Genomic DNA, 23,256 nt, shown 5'->3' with positions numbered 1-23,256 from the left:
TGGCAAAACTCAAAAAATTCGAGGCAATCAGTTGCCACATTTTTTAAGTTAAGAAATTCAAAGTTTAAGTAAGCAGAACTGGCAGATTTTTGCTTTGTACTCATACATTTTAATTGTTTTTAACTTGAAATGTTTGAGTACACTAATTCATACATTTAACTTAATTTTCATGTGTCCTCAATGTGAACATTTTTATTAGTGTAAACTTAACTAGCTATAACAAGCTAATTCAGAAAATGCTAACTTGTTAATTTGCTAACATGTTAACAATAGCATGGTATAGCACTTGCTGAATGAGTGCAGCAATATGAAGCATTTAACATACTTGCTCTCAAACCAAGCCTTGTCACCATGATGGTAACTTTCCAAAAACCCACGTTAAAAGAAACTCTTCTAAATTAGCATAACAATAAAACATTATATAACACGTAATTTTAGCATTTACTCTCCCTTTCAAGTGCCATGGGCAAAGCCTGCTGGGAAGTAGAAATATCAGCCAGGTTCAGTTAAACTTAAGTTCATCTAAATTAAAAGAAATAAGTTCATAAAACTCAAAACAATGAAACAGTTCAGTTTACTTAAAATATATCAGTTCTGTGAACTTGAAAGAAAAAGAAAGTGCTAAATACTCATAAAAGTTAATTTGACTGAACTAATTTGTTTAATTTAAGTTTGTCCTACTCAAACCAATTAATTATTTTGAGGGTTAGGGTTGTTACTATATTGTGTGTTTTAGCACTGCTGGAACGCTGTAATAAAATGGCTCTCATGGTGCGAGACAGTGATGTGTCTCAGCGATCGAAGATGTCTGTCTTGTGTGTGTTTATATAGACAAAAACATCACAAAATGAATTGCCGGAGACTGTAGGTGAGAAATAGACTTACATTCACTGGTATGAAAACTGAAGTCTTCTACAGCCACTTTTTGTAATGCCTATTTAATGATTTACTTATCTGGCATAATAGCGTTTATCTATAAATCTTCATTCATAGGCTTTTTTTCAGCAAATATTCATATATGTGATTTAATTTGATTTAATTTATTAATTGACATCACCGTTCAAAAGTTTGAGGTTGGTAAAATGTATTGATGTTTTTGACAAGTCAAAAGTCTCTTAAGCTCAATACAGGAAAAAGAGTAATATTGTTAAATATTATTACAATTTAAAATAAAATTTCTATTTTAATTTATTTAAAAATGTAATTTATTCCTGTGATCAAAGCTGAATTTTCAGCATCATTACTCCAGTCTTCAGTGTCACATGATCCTTCAGAAATCAGTCTAATATGCTGATTTGCTCAAGAAACATTATCAATATTAAAAACAGTTGTCCAGCATAATATTTTTAGGGAAACTGTGATATATTTTTTCTCAGGATTCTTTGATAAATTCAAAAGAACAGCATTTATTTGAAATAGAAATTTACATTACATAACATTATAAATGTGTGTTTATTGTCACTTTTGATCAATTTAATGCATCCTAGCGAATTTAAAGTATTAAAAAAATGTTAAGGTTGACATCCTTGATTATATTGATGTTACAGTCATCTTTTGATCATTTGATCACAGATTGACCACAATTGTGACCCATACTAAACTGTTAATGGCCATTTGGTACCTTTTTAAATCATGTATCTTTAAATCTAGAGAAGAAAGCTCTCTATGTGAAGAGAGCTTTTTTTGTCATTTGACTAGATAACAAAAATGTTAATCTTTCATTAATTTTAAATACTCAGAAATGATTTCAGCATTATCTCACCTGCCCAACCAGTTAATTTAAACTAACAGAAGAAATCATTAGGAAGTACAGATGTTCATGAATTAACAGTGCTATTTGTATGAATGCGTAGCATGTCGGAGTGTTAATTGTTTTAAGTAAATCTGTATCTGATATTGGTCTTGAATCATTTGTATTTGCCTGTGGAACAACCGTGAAACCGTGTTTGTATCTTCCCCTTGTATCCTTCGGGCTTACACCGGCCGGAGAAACGCTTGAGGATCAGTTCAAGAACTGCATAAAAGAAAATATCTGAAACGAATTCCCAGTAATCACAAATGATACTACAACCTTTCTGGAGGTCATAGTCATGACTGAAATCTGCTGTAGTGGCAGGGTGAAGAATAAATCAATAGTTTTAGTAAGTTCTGTCTGTGCGGACTGCAGTAGTAGTCCAGTCCAATTTGAGAAGAAGTTTGCTTGTTCAAGGATTCACAGGTGTTTTCTCTGAGTTTATTAAAACAATTTGCGCATAGCTGAGGCTGAATTTTAAGTATGAATCTGTTGTTGCATTGTTTCTCAGTGTACTTTTTCTGTGTGGAAGTCATTATGAGCAGAGAAGCGGGTTGAAGTAGATAATATATTTTCTTTCTCTCAGGTCAGGAAGGTTTGGTAGTTCCCCGTCTTGTTCTGTCCTGTCCACATAATGAATAATAGATTAGCCCAATGGTGATGTGACAGCTGCGTGGGCTGTGTGAGATGTGTGTTCGAATGTGTGGGGTGGAAGAATCTTGGGAGAAAAGTTTACACCTTTCTCACTCCTTTTCTTTCCCCTCTCTCTCCTCTCAACTTTGGAATTTTCCCTCCATTCGCTCTCTCTGGTCTGTATCTGGAGAGAAAACCGTCATGAAACTTTAATGTGCTCTCCCTTTTTCTTCCTTCAAGCTCTATGCCTCTTTTTTTTTCTGCATTTTTTTTTCACCCTGCCATGGGTTTAGTCAGCTGAAGGTTTAGCTGTGGATTATTAACGAGGAAGCTTGACACTGCTTTACAGTTTTTCACTTAAAGTGTAAAACACAATCTCAGACAAAGATTAAAGCTTTGTATAGTTTTGTGGCTGAATACAGTGTGTCTATGGATCTGTGTGTATATGGAATATCATTTGTTTAGTACTGTAACATATTCATATCTTTTTTGTCTTATCGCTTTCTTAAAGGGGTCCTATTATGCCCCTTTACAAGATGTAATATAAGTCTCTGGTGTCCCCAAAATGTGTCTGTGAAGTTTCAGCTCAAAATACCCCACAGATCATTTATTTATAGCTTGTCAAATTTGCCCCTATTTGGGTGTGAGCAAAAACACGCCTTTTTTGTGTGTGTCCCTTTAAATGCAAATGAGCTGCTGTTCCCGGCCCCCTTTCCAGAAGAGGGCAGAGCTTTAACAGCTCTTGCTTTGGTTGCTCAACAACAATAACAAAGCTGGAGAATCTCACACAGCCAAAATGAGGATTGTCAGTAACGGTGTTCAGCTTTACATTGTTCAAACCGGAGTCGGACACTGATGGAGAGACTCAGGAAGAAGTTACAACTTTTAGAATGAAACTGGACGTTTCTGAATGGTTAGTGGATAAATTTATGTAGTTGCTGTGGAGTTGATTCAACTCATCGACTAGCATGTGCCGTCATGTTAATCTTTTGTACAAATCCAGTGTTGAATTGACCCTCGTTTGTGAAGCAGTCTGGTGTAAAATGACGGCATGACAACAACACTCTACTACAATAACTCTTCCTCTTCTCTAAAGCAGCTCAACATGACCTCACCCCCTTTGTTTCGTGTTCCCGGGGGCGGGGTTTATGTAAATTTTAGGGTTAGTGATGTCACTAACCCGGGAAGAAGCTCGTTGTAGTCCCTACCAGCTGTTTGTTGTAGTCCTTAAAAAGCGATTTCTGTAAAAGAAAATATCTCCCTTTGCATTGAACTTTGAGCGTCGTAACTTTGCAGATGTTGTTTATGCTCAAACAGCAACATTACACACTAACTAAAGTTAAAAAAGTGAAATCATATTAAAGGACCTCTTTAAAGTCTGCATGAAACAGAAGTTGTGATAGTGTTTTCTTCCATATTGTGATGTACATCCCAATGAAGTGGCTTCTCGAACAAGAAAAAATGTTGGGTGGGACTTGATTTTGTGCATTGGAGGGAATTGATTGGATCGTTGGACCATTCTGGTTTTTCTATTGGTCAATCTCATGTGAGTGACAGGTTGTCCCACCCTCACTCTGTAAACATGTTATCAGAGAGAAAAAGAGATGTTGCTGCAAGAAGAAGGGGGAGTTATTCTGATTTAAGATTACAGAGGGCACATGATTTTTTTTTAAGGGAAATCATTTATAATAAATACTACAATATTCCATAAAAAATAAAAATAGTCTATTTTGATTTCATGGTGACTTTAAAGACTTTCTTGCAAATTTCTTGAAACTTCTGTCATTTACTTGTATGCTTTTTTTTTTTTTTCTAATTTTGAAGAATGTATTTCTCTTTTCCATGACCTGTCAAGATTCAAAATAGAAATAAAAGCACTATAAATATATCCCATACAACTTATGCTTCTGGTATTTTGTAGTATGATTAGGAGCAGACCAAAATTTTCGAATGCAAACATTTTTTTATCGATTTTTTTTTTTTTTTTTTTTTATGGAAAAGAGTAGTGCAAAAAAAACATCTCCAAAGAAAAAAAAAAACTGCATACGATAGGTAAATATGAGAAAATTGTCAAAAAAATTAATTACTGTATCACTGTTTTCTATACAAACTCGCAGTTTTATATACAGATTCAGTTTATGCTACTACCTTGTGCCCTGCCACCTGTGTGTGTGTGTGTGTGTGAGAGACTGATTTCTTATGCATGGGTGGATGCTCTGTGTGTGTGTGTGTGTGTGTGTGTGTGTGTGTGTGTGTGTGTGTGTGTGTGTGTGTGTGCCTGTTATAATACTGTGTGTTTACATTTCACATGGGCACATGAAGAAACACAAAGAACACCTACACTGTTTGTGTGTTTGTGCACGTTGGCAGAAAGATTCTTTACTTCACTTCTTCAAAGCGTCACTGTTTTCTGTTGAGCCGGGATTATGGACTAAAACAGACCTAAAAAGAAGGAAGAGGGTGAACTGAAGGGTTGAAACAAGTGAGAAGCATGAACTAAATAAATCAAATGTCACATATTTGCTTTAAAGGGGTCATAACATGAGAAATCAAATCTTTCTTGATCTTTTGAAATAAAAGCATTTGATGCACTATGAAAACATGAACTATGTTAGTCAGAACTCAGTCCAAAAAGACTGTTTATTGAAACCAAGCTGGAAAAAAAAACTTGTTCTGTGCTTCCTTAACTTTAACATCATAGATAAATGCATGGCCGCCCACATCTGATATTCACAATTTGAGTGGCATGTTTCAACACAGATTGTTTTATGAATTTGAAAAGGCTTTGCAAAGTAGCTGTTATTGAAATATGGGACAGTGCAAACTATATTAGACTTGACCAAAAACCCACAGTTCACACAACAGAACCCATTTCACAAGTGAAGAGGGCGTTTATATAGAAGTCCTAAAAGCATAAGCAAAAAATTGCCTGTTAATTCTTAATAAGGGTCACAGAGAGGGTAGGAAATGGTCATGAAAAATTTTAAGGGCCAAAAAAGCTTTAAATGGGGAAAAACAAAATTCTATTTAAAAAAGATCTCATTAAATGGTTCAAATAGGCAATTTGTACCCTTTAAATATAAAGAGAGTTTCTTTACAATTGGCCATGTGTAGTCAGAATGCTGCTTTCATGTCAAATCAACCAATCAGCATCAACACAGTCAGAGTCTTTGTTTTTGAGCACATCTACAGTTTGTTCTTAACAGAAAAAAAGAATAAAAAACATAAACTAAACAAAAACGATTAAACAGTATCATCATGTAAGAAAGAAAGAGAAAAACCCATTAAAAGAGGAATATTAAATGATGAACAGTCATAAACTTTGTAAAGAGAGGCAGGCATTTTCATATTTTCTCTTTAATGTATTGTAGTGACTTGAATTATTTATCTATAGTGAATACACTGCAAAACCAAACATGACAGCATGACAGTTTTACCTGAAGAATTAAATGGAAACTAACTGTCATTTGCCTAAATATGACAAAATCTGTACTCTGAAGATCTGTGATTGTCCATTTATATTTACAATACACCCTGATTAAATTTAATTTGTGTTAAATGCCAGTTATGCTATTGGCAGATACTTTCACAGTCAGCCAACTTACAAGAAAGTGCACATATCACGTAGGTGGCAAACGTCTCGCAGAACGTCTGCAGCATCACACACACACACACACACACACACACACACACACACACACAGTGTGAGACAGCTCCGTAATCCTCTTGAATGAGCTCTGAATTTTGGAGGTTGGAGGATTTGCTCCATCAAAGTCCAAAGACCACCCACCAGAACAGAAATGACAATAGCACTCAAATCCAGACACTTCCTCTGGGCTTATGCACCTCTAAAGCCCTTATTCCAATGGTCCACAGCACACACACACACACACACACACACACACACACACAAACATGTCAATTCTGCAGCTCACTAGACATGTTTAAGAGTGAGACGTTCTGTGTGTGTGTGTGTGTGTGTGTGTGTGTGTCTTAAATTGTTGAACATGCTATTCTCGCTGCACGTATGTCTCTGTGTGAGCACGCACGGGCCTGCATTCATCCGCTTTAATTGCGCTCTTTTTGAAGTGAAAAGAACAGAAGCTGTCTGTCAGATTCACAGTGAAATTTAAGCTATTGCCGCCTTGAAAGTGCTTTTGAAATCAAAGACAAAGAGCCCAAGAAGATAGAAACTAATAACAACAAGCAGTGCATACTCGTCCGTGTGTCCGGATTAGGCGTTTTGGGCTGAAATCGGCATGCTTTTTTCTTTTCCGTTTCCCGCTCCTCCTCATCACAAAAGCTTTGGGCTCGTCTTTTCCGTCCTCCCTCTTGCTGGCGTTTTGTATTTGTGTGATTGATTGCTTCCAAAGACTTTTTTTTTTTTTTTTTTTTTTTTGCTTTGTGTTTCTAAGAGAATGACTCCATTGTAAAATGGTGATTCTCTCTGTAATTCTGCCTTTGAAGGAGTCTGGCCGTTTGTGGAATCTATATGAGAGAGAAAGGGAGCACAAGAAGGAAAGAAAAGAAAGGGAACGAGTGCACGGAGATGAACATATGCAACGGGAGATTTTCACACTTTTGCAGTGCCTACACATGTATGTGAAACCGATGGTACACAACATAAACACAATATGGAATTTCTTATCCTATTTTGCACATCAACAAATGACTTTATGTTGTGAAAACGAGACGAACAGAAGGAGAACTGTGGGTCGTGATCCAAGAAAACAGGGTTGTGGACGGCATTGAAAAACAATTCTATAATAAAAATAATGCAATGCAACTAAACATTTAATGGTGCATAATTAGTAAAATATGCAAACGTATCAACTTTTACAAGAGAAATGCTTCCTAAATATATTTGTTGACAGGTTGTGCATCTAATTGAGCACAAGTTCTGTCACTGCTGTAGGTAAAAGCTAGTTACATTGATGCCATCATGGCCAGGCATAACATTTGTTTGTTTGTTTGTTTGTTTGTCTGTCTGTTTGCTTATCTTCCTGTTTATTTATTTAACACTTGTGTGTGCTTATGGACATTTTTGTCTTTTTTTTTTTTTTTTTAATCATTTTGCCTGTGTTAATGCCAACTGCATACATTTTGGCACAGATGTGTATTTTTATTGGAATTTTACTATTTCACCCCCATTTCCTTTAATAAATCTATTTTACACTAGATACACAAAATAGTTCCACTCAGGACCTTAAGGACAAAAGTGTCCCCATTGAAACCCATTAAAACTGCAATTTTTAATCCCAGGGCCTTTTAACTATAAAATGATGCAATCTTTGTTAATAGGCTTTTATTCTGTTGGCAAGGCTTCAAAATGAAAATTTTTACTAATTTTTTTTTTTTTTTTTTTAACCAAATGGTTTGGCCTATAAAGCAAATACTCGTTTTATTCCTGTTTTATGCTTCTGCATATTATAGAGCCAGTTGGATAAATTATGCCATTATAATCATGTGGGTGTGTTGGTATGGATGTCAGAGTGTGGTTTATATGTGTGTATTAAAAAATTGTGGGTGTGTAATATTTAAGAGAGAAAAACTCTGCTGTACTGCAAATCACAAATCCAACCACAAAATTTTGGTACAGCGCCCAAACAAAATCTTACTGAAAGCTAATTTTTTGAGATATCAACTTCAAATTTAGAATACAACTTATTTAGATGTATGGCTTCGATTTTGTAGCAGTTTTAGAGTTCAACATGTTTCATAAAATATATTTTATATAAAATAATGTTCAACAATAATAAATCATTTTCACAAACTTGGACCTCTAACGTTTTTCTTATTTAACTTTTTAAACTTTTTTTACTTCAACAATAATCTACACTCTAAAAAATGCTGGGTTAAAAACAACCTAAGTTGGATTGAAAATGGAATAAACTCAGCGGTTGGTTGTTTTGACCCAGTGGTTTGCCCAACCTGCTGGGTAGTTTTATTTAACTCAACTATTGTTTAAAAATTACTGTATCGCTTGCTTAAAATGAAACCAAAATATGTTGGAAATTAACATTTATTAGTAAGTTTAATTAATAATGATTAAACAAACATTTAATAAATTGCTTATTAATAAATGTTCACCTTTTGATTATTATTGTTGCCTCTAGTAATTATGTATCGGATTTTTAATTTCCAACCTATTTTGGATTCATTTTAAGCAACCATATAGTAATTTTTAAACAATAGTTGGGTTAAATAAAACTGCCCAGCACGTTGGGCAAACACTTAACTCAACCGCTGGGTTAAAACAACCCAATCGCTGGGTTTGTCCATTTTCAACCCAACTTGGGTTGTTTTTAACCCAGCATCTTTTAGACTGTATCAAAGGTCTTTTTTAAAATGAGGCCAAACTGAAATTGTTTTGGACATGGACATTTCTGTCCAAAATTTTTTTGTCCTCTTTGGACCTATGTGTAACTTTTTTTAATTGACGCAGAAGGGTTAAAAACATTTGCTTGCTTTTGCATGCTAAATCAATTGAAATATACTGTCTGTAAGTCTGGATCTTGAAGCAAAACCAGTTGAGAACCACTGGGGTAAAGGACAAAATATAGTCTAAGTATAATCACAGAATAAACCCTGAAAATGTGATCAGTACCCTAATGTACATTGTTACACTTTTTTACACGGATACTTACCTAATCAATATTAAATATTTATTATGCGAGCAGAAGCAGACTGCATATAGTGATACAAGAGATATGAAACTAACACAGCATGTATGGAAATCTATTGCCTGGGACAAAGAAACACTAAGACCAATCAGAATTAAGTTTTCTGTGTAATATAGAGGGTTTATTGACAGATGTCTGAGAAATTGATGTTGAACTATGAAGGGTTTGACATGCATTAGAAGATCTCTAAAATCTGCTTGGAAATCAAATCAGATCACAGTAAAGCAAATGATTGAGCTTGAAGATAGCTCTTTATTACGTGTATTACAAAAGTGTTGAGCAAACATGAAAGATATCAGAGCTCTGCCTCTGGAAGGAGGCTTTAAATCTGCAAGACTTCCTGTGCTGATTCTTGTAAAGCATCTGCCACGGACACATAAAACTCACACTTAATTTTTGTCCATGTCTTACTTTTACGATCATCTCCCAGCGATGGTAAAATTGTGCTTATGGACGCAGATTTTTAGAGGTGCTGTGGAGTATTGTGCGTGTGTTAAGTGTCAGGAAAATTGCTGTTAACTCACACGTTTCGAGCATAAGCATGTGCGAGGGACCGTGTGTGTGTGTGTTTGTGTGTGTGTGTGTGTGTTTGTGTGTGTGTGTGTGTGTGTGTGCGCGCTCTGTCATTTTTTTTTTTTTTTTTTTTTTGTAGGTCCTCAAAACCAGAACCCCCCCCTCCATCCTTCCCGCCCACAATTTAATTGCCGCTTTTCAGGGACGCGCTTGGCTGCATAATTGTCAAAACACAGGCTGACTGAACTCTCCGTCACACCTCAAACCTTACACTTTCTGACGCATCTCATCTCTTTTATGACACTTTTCAAATAAAGGGAACATTTCCAGATGTTTGGCGTAATTTCGCCTCGGATCTGCAGGGCTGCGGGGAGAGCGATTTGTAGAGAGGAGATTTGTGGGGACAGACTGTCTTTGTGTTTGTCAGGCGTGGACAGGTTCGCTCCCCGGTGTGGTGAAAATTTTATAGAACCGTGAAAAAATGGAGATGGAATGAGGAGTAATAATATTTTTACGTTTATTGATGTCAGAATTATGAAGTGCTATATTAATTTGCATTGTTCCTGAGAGGAGCCGAAAACAAGTTCTTTAAGAGTCCTGCATCATCTTCTGGTTTGCTGCTAGTCGAAAAACACAAAGTGCCAATATCAACCAACTTAATACCTCAAGGAGAGTGATGTAGCCCACCTTATTGGCAGGCCCACGCGGCATCTGTGCCCACAGAAAGCAGCGCAGATTTCCTCCGTATTTGTCCGCCTGTCATTTACAGTGCTACACATCCCCCTTCCCCTTATGTGTTCATTTATTAAATATTTTGGCTAATTCGATTATGCTTTCAGGTACCAACAACAGTGCAGTCTCTAAGCTCTGTGGACTATGTTTAAATCAATTTGGAAAGTTTTCTGCAGATTTCCCCCCAAAATTTAGTGAAGAAAATTAAGGTTTTTGAGGGTTCAACGGGTTGAAGGTCCAAATTGCAGTTTCAGTGCAGCTTCAAAGGGCTCTACATGATCCCAGACTAGGAATAAGGGTCTTATCTAGCGAAACGATCGGCCATTTTCTAAAAAACAATCAAAATTATATACTTTTTAACCACAAATGCTCATCTTGCAGAAGTACCGCGATAGGGTGAAAAACTCCATCTCATTTTCTTCAAAATCATCTGACATCTCTCTTTTACCCTTTTTTTTGTTTTGTTTTTTTTTTGTAAAGGCCGTTTGACTTAGTCTTTGAACGTTGGCTTTGTAAACACTTGCTCAGTACTTCCGCCTATGTCACGCGTGACCTTTCCAACGTGATTACGTAATGCGTGGCACATCGCAGAGCAGCGCAAGACGAGCATTTGTGGTTAAAAAAATATATAATTTTTTTTTTTTTTTTTTTTTTAGAAAATGACCGATCGTTTTGCTAGATAAGACCCTTATTCCTCGTCTGGGATCATGTAGAGCCCTTTGAAGCTGCACTGAAACTGCAATTTGGACCTTCAACCCTGTTGGTAACTGTTGAAGTCCACTATATGGAGAAAAATCCTGGAATGTTTTCCTCAAAAACCGTAATCGGAAAATCCAAAAAAAACCAAAAATGATTATTGCTGCAGTGAATATTGATTTTCTAGCTATTCTTAACTCAGATCAGATCGAATTTTGTCTATAGACCTTATGCACCGGAGAAACAAGCGCGCAGCCATCTTTAGAATTTTGTCTTTGAACTTCCGTTTTTGCTGTAGATCTGTATATTTCTATGGCATCGCTGTCGAAGAGTAATTGGCTGGTGAAGTGGATATACTTAGTGTAGAGTTAACAAAAGTCATCATTAGCACTGTAATGTTTGAAGCGAATGTCGTAACAAGTGTTAGTAGACCGGGAAGAGCTTAAAATGAGCAGTTCATTCATAAATCCGTAAGATCTTACCTTCATGCTGTGGAAATACAAACCGGAAGATGAGCGCAGCGCTGAAAAGGGACAGAGCTACATAAGATCTATAAAATGATTTATAAAAGTCCTTATCTAGTAACCACAGATGACTTGGAAAGTTATGCAAATTTGTAGTAGTTGTAGTTACTTATCATGGCAACATTGCATAGCAAATAATAAATAATAAAATAAATATCTTTCATCACTTTCATTTTTATTCTATCATAACCCTAATGAAGACACTGTATCTGTTTGACATCTGTTTTCTCTTTCCTCAGGCACTCTGCCCTACGAGATAAAAATCGTTATAGCTGGGAACCACGAGCTGACATTCGATCAGGAGTTTATGGCAGACCTGATAAAGCAGGATTTCTACTACTTTCCTTCAGCCTCCAAACTCAAGCCGGAGAACTACGAGAACGTTCAGTCCCTGCTCACCAACTGCATCTACCTGCAGGACTCTGATGTTACCGTCAGGGGCTTCCGCATCTACGGCTCACCGTGGTGAGTGTCTCTCTCTCTTGCGCACGCTTTCTCAAGTCTTTCTGTCACCGTGTTTGTCACCATATGTTGTTGTGTTGTCCCTTCCCCCTCAAGTCTTCCTCATTTTTTGCTCCTTCTTCCCTCATTCTGTCTATCTCTCTTGTTAACACTTCTTTTGCCACCCCTCTATGTCCTGCGATTTACCTCTATGCCAGTGTGTGTGTGAATAACTATGCGTGTTTGTTACTTGCAAGCCCTGAATTCTAAGTTTAAACGCAGATGTATTGTAAATGCATGCCAGGTAATTGTTTTTTAAATGAATTTGGCCCGGACAACAGTGTGTGGGTGTATTTTCTAAACTTGCAGGAGCAAAAATGTCCTTACAAGAATAGTAAAACACAATGAAACCACATGGAGGTGTCGCTAAAATGAAAAACAGATTCATATAGGGGCTAAATGATGTTTTCTTTATTAACCAAGAGTAAAAGTGTTTTAGGGTTTGTCTCTAGTAGTTATAATTTGATTATAATAAAAGCAATAAATGTGAATAATAAATGTAAATAATTAAGACATATTTTAATAATAATTATGAAGTATAATAATATTAATAAATTTAAATAATAACTTATAGTTTGTGTTATAATAATAATTAAATAATAATAAATAATTTATAATATTTATAATATGTAAATATATAATAAATAATTTATAATAATTATATTAATTTATAATATAAAATTATAATAAATAATTTATTTATTGCAAATAATTTTCTTTTCAAGATAGGGTTAGTAATAATAATAATAACAATTTAATTAATAAATTTAAATAATAATTGATTATTATAGTTTGTTATAATAATAATTAAATAATAATAAATAATTTATAATATGTAAATATATAATAATGTATAATATTTATATTAATTTATAATAATAAATTATAATTTATTTATTGCAAATAATTTTCTTTTAGAGATAGGGTTATTTTAATAATGATTTTTATTATCATCATCCTCATTATCACCATTATTATTATTATAGCTTTTATTTGTTTATTTATTCAAGGTTTCTTTTAGTGGTACGTTTAGGGTTTGCTTTGATTGCAACAATAGAGAACTATTATTTGTTCTCATTTTTATAGCTAGGTGTGAGAAGTGGAGTGTGTGTGTGTGTGTGTGTGTGTGGCCCATCTAAGGTGTGTTCACTGACAGATGGCTTTTGCAAATATCACAGTAAGCCCTTACATCAAAGTTGATAAATAAGCATTTATATTTTTATATTTATGTGTGTGTGGCTTGTCAAGCTGATGGTGTTTACAACAGTCATGAACTCATGAGCTAGATTAAAACCATCTAGTATTAATCCACTCCGATATGTCGTGACAGAAATCCTCATCTCATGCCAGTGTGCTTGTGTGTATGTGTGTTTACACCATGCAGACCTAAAAAAACATAAGCACTGCTAAGATCTGGTAATATCATTCCACCATAGGGGAGGGCGGACAGAAAGTGCGTCTGTGAGCTTCTCCCTGTCTTTTATCATCATCTCTCTCTGCCAGTCCATCGAGTCCTACATCCATTTTTCTCCTCCTGTCACTGTAGAGTTGAAGATGCTCCACCACACTGGGGCAGAGTGGCAAAACTCTCATCTCCATGGAGATTTTGTTCTGGTGAAGTCGCCCGGATTTATGGGCCGAGTCCTGTGTTGCTGCGGGCGATGGCTGTCTGTGATCTGTGCAGTGCTACATTGCTCAGTAGAGTCGTCCATCTCCTTATCAATTCATCTCTACTTTTTCTGCTTCTTCATCTGCTGCTCTGTTCCCAAAGCTGTCTATTTAAAGACATATTAAGTGTCAAGGCTGTACCAAATGGTAGACTATGTATTTGGGCTGCCTTCTAAGATACCTCATTTTGGCCAGATTCTCATCATTGCATGTATTCTTCACCGAGAAGACAATCCCACAGAGAATTGCAACAAAAAAATGAGATTCCAAAGTATATGTATAATTAAGAATTCTAAATCAGTTACTTTTCAGGTTCCATTTCAGTTAAAGGCACAGTATGTAAGATTTTTGGATTAAAATATCCAAATACCACCAGAACAATATTATGTATTATATATTGTATATTTTGTTTACTTGTGTACTTACCGTGTCCGTGCATTGCCTATAAATGACATCATACCCACGTTACCCTCGATTTCCGAAACCAAAGACGCTTTAATATATTATGTGTTTTATTAGACAGGTGAGCAACTGTTTGAATACATTCATCGACAGAAAACTAATCATGTTATCTTGAATAATACGGCACTTATGGGTCAAAATGTTAACAGCATAGACTTCTTGATGTAATGTCCAAATACATTTGCATGTGTGTGGCTGTAACAGCAGTGCCTTAAAGGGATAGTATAGCTTAACACAGTAAGTCTTATTGTTTAAATCTTGTTTTCTTGATTTACTGCATGTACCATGTTTTACCATGACTAATAAATGTGTCAAACAGCGCTACGTTACCCCACATACACTTGACCGGAAGAAGCGGAAGCGCTCGTCGGCGGCATAATAAGCCGTGTGTCGCGCTGGTCAAGCTACGCCATTGTTTTGAATAAGCGACCTCTAGTGGCGAAAAACTACATATTGTGCCTTTAAGAAGCTTAGAAGGCTGCTGATATGTATGTAGGCAGAAGATAGAAGGCTATAAGTTTCGGAAAAGAACTCATGTTGTCCATCAACTACCCAGAAGTTCAATGGAGACCACAGCAGCATCAGATCACTTTCTGTTCATCTCTTCATCTCTCTGTGTCTCTCTTCTCTTCTGGGTCAAGTTCTTTTTTGCCTTAAAGTTTACCTGCACTGTCAGATAAAATGTGCACAATTTGGACCTTTAGGGGTACAAAAGCTTGTCACTGGGACAGTACCCTCAAAGGTACACTTTTGTACCTTATCTACCCTTAAAGGGTGCATATTGGTACTAATATACACCCTTTAGGTGTAGATATGGCGCAAAAACAACTGCAGCACAACAGAATGAAACAAAATGCAGAGATCTTCAGCAGAAGCACTGTGTCTGCTCTGTTTTTTTTTTTTTTTTTTTTAGCTAAGTGTATTTGCTAAAAACTTTGATAAACAGGAACTGCAGATAGACTATCCTGCTTTACATTTGAGAGAACTACTAAGTAGTAAAAAAAAGTGTTTCTTTTGATCGTGTTTCTTATCTCTCCTAAGGGCTTTTCACACTTGAAATATTTAACCCTTGGGTCATTATAAACCCTGGATAAATGGAATTCTGGGTATCTTGCTTCACTTTTCACACTGCTCATAACTTACCTGGGGTTAAAAAATTAATCCTGGGTATTCATAAGCTGCTGTTTCACACTAAACCCTGGGTTAACATTTTTATTTGCATATTTGCTGTTTCATTGTCATTGATTGGACGAACTAGGCATGCAACCTGTTTATATATAAATGTTCGAGCTTTGTGCATTCCTATATTATATATTGCCGACTGCTATCAAATTTTTCCTGAATGGACTTTTCGGAATATAAATGTAAGAACAAAATGGTCTCTTCTTTGCTGCAATCGTCACATTTTCTGTCACCATCTGACATTGTCCCCCTCAAACGCTGATATGTTTCCATGACTGTCCAAAGCATGTGAATAATTTGAATCTGAATATGAGGCATGTGATTGGTTAAGTGTCTAGTATGTAATATCGTTTCACACTTCACATGTTTGGCACCGTAATGCGGGGTTAACACTGCAAAAGCGGTGCCAACCCCATGGTTAAAAGTGGGTTTAGAATGAAAATCCCTCTAGGGTACAAGTTACCTAGGTCAGCCCCTGGACCCCTTAAAAGACCTAGGTGTTGGTTTTGAAATGTATTTTTTCAAAGTTTAATCATTTTAAACTAGACACAATCTTGAATAATATGGCACTTATGGGTCAAAATGTTAAAAAACAGCATAGACTTCTTGATGCAATGTCCAAAGACATTTGCATGCGTGTGGCTGTAACAGCAGTGCCTTAAAGGGATAGTTCACCCAAAAATTTAAATTCTGTCATCATTTACTCACCCTCAAGTTGTTCCAAACCTGTATGCATTTCTTTTTTCTCTTGAACACAAAAGAAGAGAACTGTATTCTTCAAAATATCTTCTGTTGTGTTCAACAGAAGAAAAAAAAATCATGCAGGTTTGGAACAACTTGAGAGTTAGTAAATGATGACAGAATTTTCATTTTTGGGTGAATGCAATGCTAATTTAAGTACCTTTAGTCTACTAAAATTCCTCAATAGAAATGATAATAAGTGAGAAAACATCAGAGACTAGTCGACCTCTATAATTGACTAGTCGGTTGTTGGACACATCCCTACTCGTAATCTGCGTGCTTTCACGCACACGCTCACTCTCCTCTACTGGGCTAAATGAGATCTTGGCACGCGGCATTCTTTCCTAAATCCTGACTATTTGTCATACGGTGATTCTGGAATGAAAAGAACTGCATGGGGGAAACATGTGCCGTGTTTTTCTGTTCTGCTGACGCTAATGCAAGTTTACAAGTCATTTGTCATCCGCAGATCTGCGAATGCAGAAACGCGTGGTGCGTTTGTGCCTATTTGTGTGCGCGTGTGTGAGCTGGTGTGGGTGGATGAAGTATTAAGGATGGCTGTCCCTTTCAGAAGAGCATGAAGCACAAACAATGTGTAGGACCCACAGCACATATCGCTCTGAGCTAAACACACTCGCATGAACACAGCTTAAACTTTCCCACGTATACTGTGCATGTGCTCATATGGACAGTTACTCACAGACGCGGTGACAAGTCACGATGATGCTTGGTGAACACAAACACATCCTGTGTGCCCTGCGGGGGGTTACCGTCAGTGGAAAGCTGCTAGCTGAATGTTTATGCACCAGCAGTAAAAGAGCAGGTAGAAGGTAATTGAGAAAAGTGCATTTAAACTCAGGAGATTAAAAGGTTTTGGCTTAGCCATTGGATGCCTTTGGTTTGCCTTTTGTATGCACACACTGAGCAAAGAGAAAAGTGACATTTTTGGCCTTTTTGCTCTTTAGTACTTGATAAGCAGTTGCAGCAGTTTCCTGCAGTGTGATATGTTATACTTAATCTAAAACTGTTATGAACAACATTTATGGTTGCATGCGTTTTTTTTTGTTTGTTTGTTTGTTTGTTTGTGATGCATAATATTCTTCTTCTCCGAAATGAATCACATTTTTGAGGGCCTAAACATGCTCAAACTCATGAAACTGCACACGCGTCAGAAGTGGCGAAAATTTATATCTGATATGGGTTTCAGAATTAGGTGTGGCAAAATGGCTCAATAGTGCCACCTACAAAATTTCAACGAAGTGCCCCTCACGCTATGTTTCATGTACAAGTATGAAATTCAGTACACACATGTAACAGCCCAATACCTACAAAAAAGTCTCCTAGAGCAAAATCTAGAAAAAACAGGAAGTCAGGTATTTTGAATTTTCTCTGCAAAATCTTTGCAGTTTTTGCCATTTTCAGACGCTGTACTTTAACAAACTCCTCCTAGAGCTCTAATCAGATCAACATCATATTTGATCAGTCTAATCAAACTCAAGGTTGCATTAAATTGCGACCTTGAGTTTTCGCTGAAGGGCGTGTCCATGGCGGCCTGAGAAAGTTCGATGTTTCGCCATGAAACAGGGCATACAATGTCCGATCTCCCCCAAACTTCACATGTTTGATAATAGTCCTGGCCTGAAGACATCTACATGGCAATATTCAGTTACAGTCATAGTGCCACCTGTTGGCAGCAGGAAGTGTGGCACATCAAAATGACTTTGCCATATTTCTCCTATATTTACCCGCTTAAATGCATGTTGTCCGGGTGGTGGTGGCCCTGGGTGCGAAGGCCCTTTCAACGAGGCTTGCAGCTTTAATTGGAATTTAAATCATGCTGGATCAGTATTAGGATCAGCAAATGACACAAGCTGGACTAAAATTTGCATCTCCTACAAGAGCAACACAGCTAAACATATCATAGCATTGGCCATGGCTGTGACAGAATTCGTTGCTTTGCTGTCAGTCTTTCTGCATAGACTAGATCATTAAAAGCAAAGGAGATTAATTGTAAAACATTTTTGTCAATGACTTTCTGTCTGTCTTGTTCTCCTGCTCTGAGGGGCAGCAGGGGGCTTCTTACGCCGTTATAAAGCACAGCAGGGCTTCCATAAGCAAAAACAGATCACCGTCCATGTTCTTGAACACCTGGCTGCCAACGTATATATGTGTATGTTTGCTTGACGGCATGTGCCCAGTGCTGTGCTAGCATTTATAGAGTAACTTGGAGTGATGCAAAATTGCAAAGTCGAGACAAGAGAGAACTGGTCATTAATAGGTATTTAATTCACTAGATTATACAAAAATAGTGTAATATGGATTATGTAGTATATAAACTACATAAAAGTTTTTTTTTATTACATTTAAAAATTTATGAATTTCTATCAAAAATTTCGGAATACCATTTACCTTAACATGATATAAAGTTACTCATTCTGTGATTTTATTTATTTATTTTAGTTTTTTAGTCATACTGATCACCTCATATATACTATGTGTGGGATTTAAGAAGTGTTTAAGCATTTTTTTATTGTTGTTTAAGATCAGTGACAGCCATCAAAAAGTTTGTCCTGAGAACGATGCAAAGGGGGAGGAGGAGGAAAAGAGAGCGAAAAGGAGCAAGCAGACACTTCCCCCTGTAAAACTGAAATGAAAATAGAAGAAATGTTCACTATCCAGTGACTCCACGAGGAATAATTATTGCCAGAGATGCAAAAGACTCCGTAATTAGATTTTTTAATTATTGAGGATTTGCTTCTCCTCTGTAGTGGCCCAATTAAAGAAGCTCATCAAAACAAAAAAAAAAAAAGAAAAAAGAAAGAAAGTAAAGTGAAAGACAGAGAGGATGTGCGTTTTCCCTTCTCTTCTGGTGTACCTGCCTCCCCTGTGTTTGATGACTCCTCTTCACTGATGAAGGGGACACGGCACAAGCCGCTAATGAACGGCCCTTCATTTGGACGAAGCGAACGATTAAAAAGGAGGAGAGGAGGAACTGAGCCTAATGATCGAGAGGACGTTGTGGTGGTGGATATATATATAAAACAGTGCGTTTAACTGCTTGACCTTGTCGGCACGTCTGTGTGAATTAATTAAAGTGGCGGCTGATGTGGAGAGTGATTTGAGAAGAGAGGAGAGATTAGTACAGTATCAGTCGTGTCTCCCTACGGGGAAAAGAGCTCACCGCTTCGGCTATGTAGGGCTGGCCACAGGAGGACCTCCTCAATTAACATCTGAGATGCCTGAGGGAGAGGGGGGTGTTTGAACGGCCTAGTCCTGTCATGTAGACCCCTCACGCACGCTCACTCACTTGAGTTAGCCGCTCTAAACACAGAGAAGTTGTTCGACCTTGTCTGTTTCCATCTGCTTTGGATTTTTTTTTTTTTTCTTAAAGGCCTTTTCACATGGCTCATGTCTTTTGCTTCTTCTCTTCCAGGCTTGGGCATTGTGGGCTTTTATGAGGCTGCCAAGTAGAAAGTGGGAAGTGTGCACAGTACTAGTAATAGCGAAAGAATAGGAAAAAAATGTCAAATATATTTCAGCTTCAGACAGAAAAAGAGCAGAATCGGAAATGTATGGGTACTGGTCGGTATGGAAACTTGTTTCCGCTATGAAATAAAAAATAAAAAACTTTATAACTTGCAATTCTGACTTTTTTCTTCAGAACTGCAAGATATAAACTTACAATTGTGAGTGGTAAAGTCAGAATTGCAAGTTATAAAGTCAGAATTGCGTGTTATAAAGTCAGAATGGCAAGTTCTGAAGTCAGAATTGTGAGATATAAACTTGCAATTGCATGTTATAATGTCCAATTGTGAGGGGAAAAAGACTGATGTTTTTTCTCAGAATTGTGAGTTATAAAGTCAGAATTGCAAGCTGTAAAGTCAGAATTGCGTGATTAAAAACTCGCAATTGCTTTATATCACGCAATTCTGACTTTATAACTCGCAATTCTGAGAGGAAAAAAAGTCAGAATTGAGATAAATAGTCTCAATTACCTTTTTTATTTTGTTATTTAGTGGCGGAAACAAGCTTCCATGGGTCAGAAATTAACATTATAAAATTTTTTGGTAACCCTTTACAACAAGGTCTCATTTGTTAACATTAGTAAATGTATTAACTAACATAAACTAAAAATGAGCAATACAACAGTATTTATTAATCTTTGTTAATGTCAGTTAATAAAAATACATTTGTTAATTGTTAGTTCATACTAGTTCACAGTGCATGAACTAATGTTAACAAAAATGTTTGGATTTTAATAATGTATGAGTAAATGTTGAAATTAACATTAACTAAGATTAATAAATGCTATAGAAGTATTGTTCATTCTTAGTTCATGATTTTCAAAAATTATTATTTTATTCTAACATATAATGGCCAGTTTTTAGAGTAATTCAACTCAATTTATTAATTAAAATGGTCACAAACATAATGGTACTGGCCAGTGCCAGAAATGTATTAATTAATTAATTAAATATTTTATAATTTATGAGCAAAATTTGCACCCAGTTTGTTGTCCATTTTTGTTTTTACAATATAACTTTGTCTATTTATATTTTTTAGCAAATAATTCATATGAATTAATAAACTGAAAAGGTCACTACAGTGTCAAAACCTGTAACTAGATGGCCCTAGAATAAAATATCATATTATTTTATGGCTATAACAATTTATAAAATGATAATATGTTGATTATGTATATAGATCATAGTTTAAAAAAAAAAAAAATATATATATATATATATATATATATATATATATATATTTTTTTTTTTTTTTTTTTTTTTTTAAATATCTAGGGCAATTTGTGGCACCGTGCCTCAAAACCTTTTGATAACAGCAAATTAAATGCATAATCAGTGACAGTGCTTTGAAACGTCAGCAATAAACTTGTTGCAAAAAGAAAAAAAGCTAAACATTAAGAAATAGCATTGCTCCAGTAGGTAAGCTGTAGCTTAATGCTCATAGAGTTGGGGAACATTGACACGAATCAAGGGCCTTCAACGTGCGGACCAGATATTCCAACGTGCCAGTCTTTTCAGCCTGTTATCTATGTGTCAGTCATTCTGTTTGGGAAAGCGGTAGAAAAGAAAGCTTTTTTTTATTAAAAGCAACTGAATGTGGGGCTTCATGTCTTGGCTGGATGTTACCTGTAAATTGGTCTCCAAGGCGAAAACTCCTCCCTCACACCGCGCTTGTGTCTTCGCACATATGTGAGCGCGCACGGCTCTGGGGAATTTCTTTACATTCTCATAAACACTGAATTTGTTTACCTGCGAAACAGTCGAGATAATACAGTTTATCTCTGTCCTTCTCCATAACGTCACCTGCTTTATCAGTCGCAGTCTGCATCCAACTGAGACGTAAATCGAAAAAAATGATTCGGAGAATAAATTATACACCGTATTAAGTAAAAGACGGACCATACAATGGTTCATACCCATCCTGTATTCATCTTGTCCTCCCTTTCTTGTGTCTTTTTCCGGCTGCTGCCTCTTCAGTGCTGGTTGTGGCGTGTGGTCGGGCGTCAGAATTAGCTGCCCCACAGCGATGGCTAATCAACACACTTTCACACTTCCTGAGGAGGAGGATATGTAACCCTCTCCCTCCCTTTTCCTCTTTTTCTCTCCATCCCTCGCCACTCCTTTCTTTTCCGCACTCCTCTTTTCTTCTCCGTCTCCCTCCTCCCGGAGAACTTGGAAATAATTTGAGTCTCCTGGGTTTTTACACATTCTAATTTCCAACTAAATGGGACATCTGTTTGAGAAAAGGAAGATTTGCCACGGTTGCTAAGGCAACTATCACTCTGTGGGAAAGAGAGGGAAGAGGGAGGAAAAAAAATGTCCAGCAGTTTCACAGGCGGAATTAGACGCTGATTTTTAGAAACACCGCCACAATCCCAGACAACCACTTCTGCGCTTCCTCTGCTACTCTACCTCAGTTTCTGTATTTTAACTCCCTCTCCTGCTCATTACACCCCTTTTGCTCACTGTTCTGAACTGGCTATTTATTTCCTTCGCACAGCTGTGGAGGAATGAATTGTTGGTACCATGTGGCAAAACTTTGGCGAGTATTACTGCCACCAATTAGAGATGGAGAAATTTGATTCCCTTACACAGATGCACATTCACACAAATAATCATCATCTAGGGTACCTATAAAATGTAAAACACTTTTATGAATCCAGTTTTTAAAAATGCGTCACAGCTGTATTAACACAATTTTTATGATCCTCATTTAAAAAAAAAAAAGCATTGCAATTATATTACATTTTGGTCACACTTTACATTAAGTGTCTTTAACTACTATGTAGTTACATCAAAAAATAAGTACAATGTTCTTATTTTGTTCATACTGTATTGCAAAACACTTTTTATGTTGTTGAGGTGGGATATGGGTAAGTTTAGGGACAGGTTTGGTGGTATGGGTACACTGTAAAAAAATATTTTCATGATTTTGTTATCACAACATTTTTTTTTCTTTTATCAATCAACTTCAATAATTAATGTGGTTCGGATAACATAATATTTGAGTTTCTGTTGATTAAACCAATCTCCTTCATTGTATTAACTCAAATTTTTAATTTCAGTGAACTCAAAATTTTAAGGCAACCAGGTACTTTTGGTGCTGGGATAAAAACAACCCAAGTTGGGTTAAAAATGGACAAACCCAGCGATTGGGTTGTTTTAACCCAGCGGTTGGGTTAAATGTTTGCCCAACCTGCTGGGTAGATTTATTTAACTCAACTATTGTTTAAAAATTACTGTATTGCTTGCTTAAAATGAACCCAAAATATGTTGGAAATAAACATTTATTAATAAGTTTAATGAATAATAATTGAACAATAATCATTTATTAAATTGCTTATTAATAAATGTTCACCTTTTGATTTTTATTGCTGTCTCTAGTAATTATGTGTCTAATTTTTAATTTCAAACCTATTTTGGGTCTTTAAGCCAGACGTAAAGTAATTTTTAAACAATAGTTGAGTTAAATAAAACTAGCCAGCAATTTGGGCAAACATTTAACCCAACCGCTGGGTTAAAACAACCCAATCGCTGAGTTTGTCCATTTTTAACCTAACTTGGGTTTTTAACCCAGCATTTTTCAGAGTGTAAGTACAATGTAA

The 23,256-nt window shown here is 36.2% G+C and overlaps 1 protein-coding gene across 1 annotated transcript in view; it reads left to right on the top strand.

Moving 5' to 3' along the window:
- Positions 1 to 23,256, top strand: part of mpped1 (metallophosphoesterase domain containing 1) — a 42,500-nt gene that overhangs the window by 4,440 nt on the left and 14,804 nt on the right. Inside the window, exon 4 of the mRNA XM_051890891.1 lies at positions 11,813 to 12,038. Within this exon, the coding sequence (XP_051746851.1) occupies positions 11,813 to 12,038 (226 nt within the window). The remainder of the gene's footprint in view (positions 1 to 11,812; positions 12,039 to 23,256) is intronic.

Source organism: Ctenopharyngodon idella, chromosome 4 (assembly GCF_019924925.1).
Source record: "Ctenopharyngodon idella isolate HZGC_01 chromosome 4, HZGC01, whole genome shotgun sequence".
NCBI lineage: Eukaryota > Metazoa > Chordata > Actinopteri > Cypriniformes > Xenocyprididae > Ctenopharyngodon > Ctenopharyngodon idella.
This window is presented reverse-complemented; position numbering and strand designations above follow the sequence as displayed.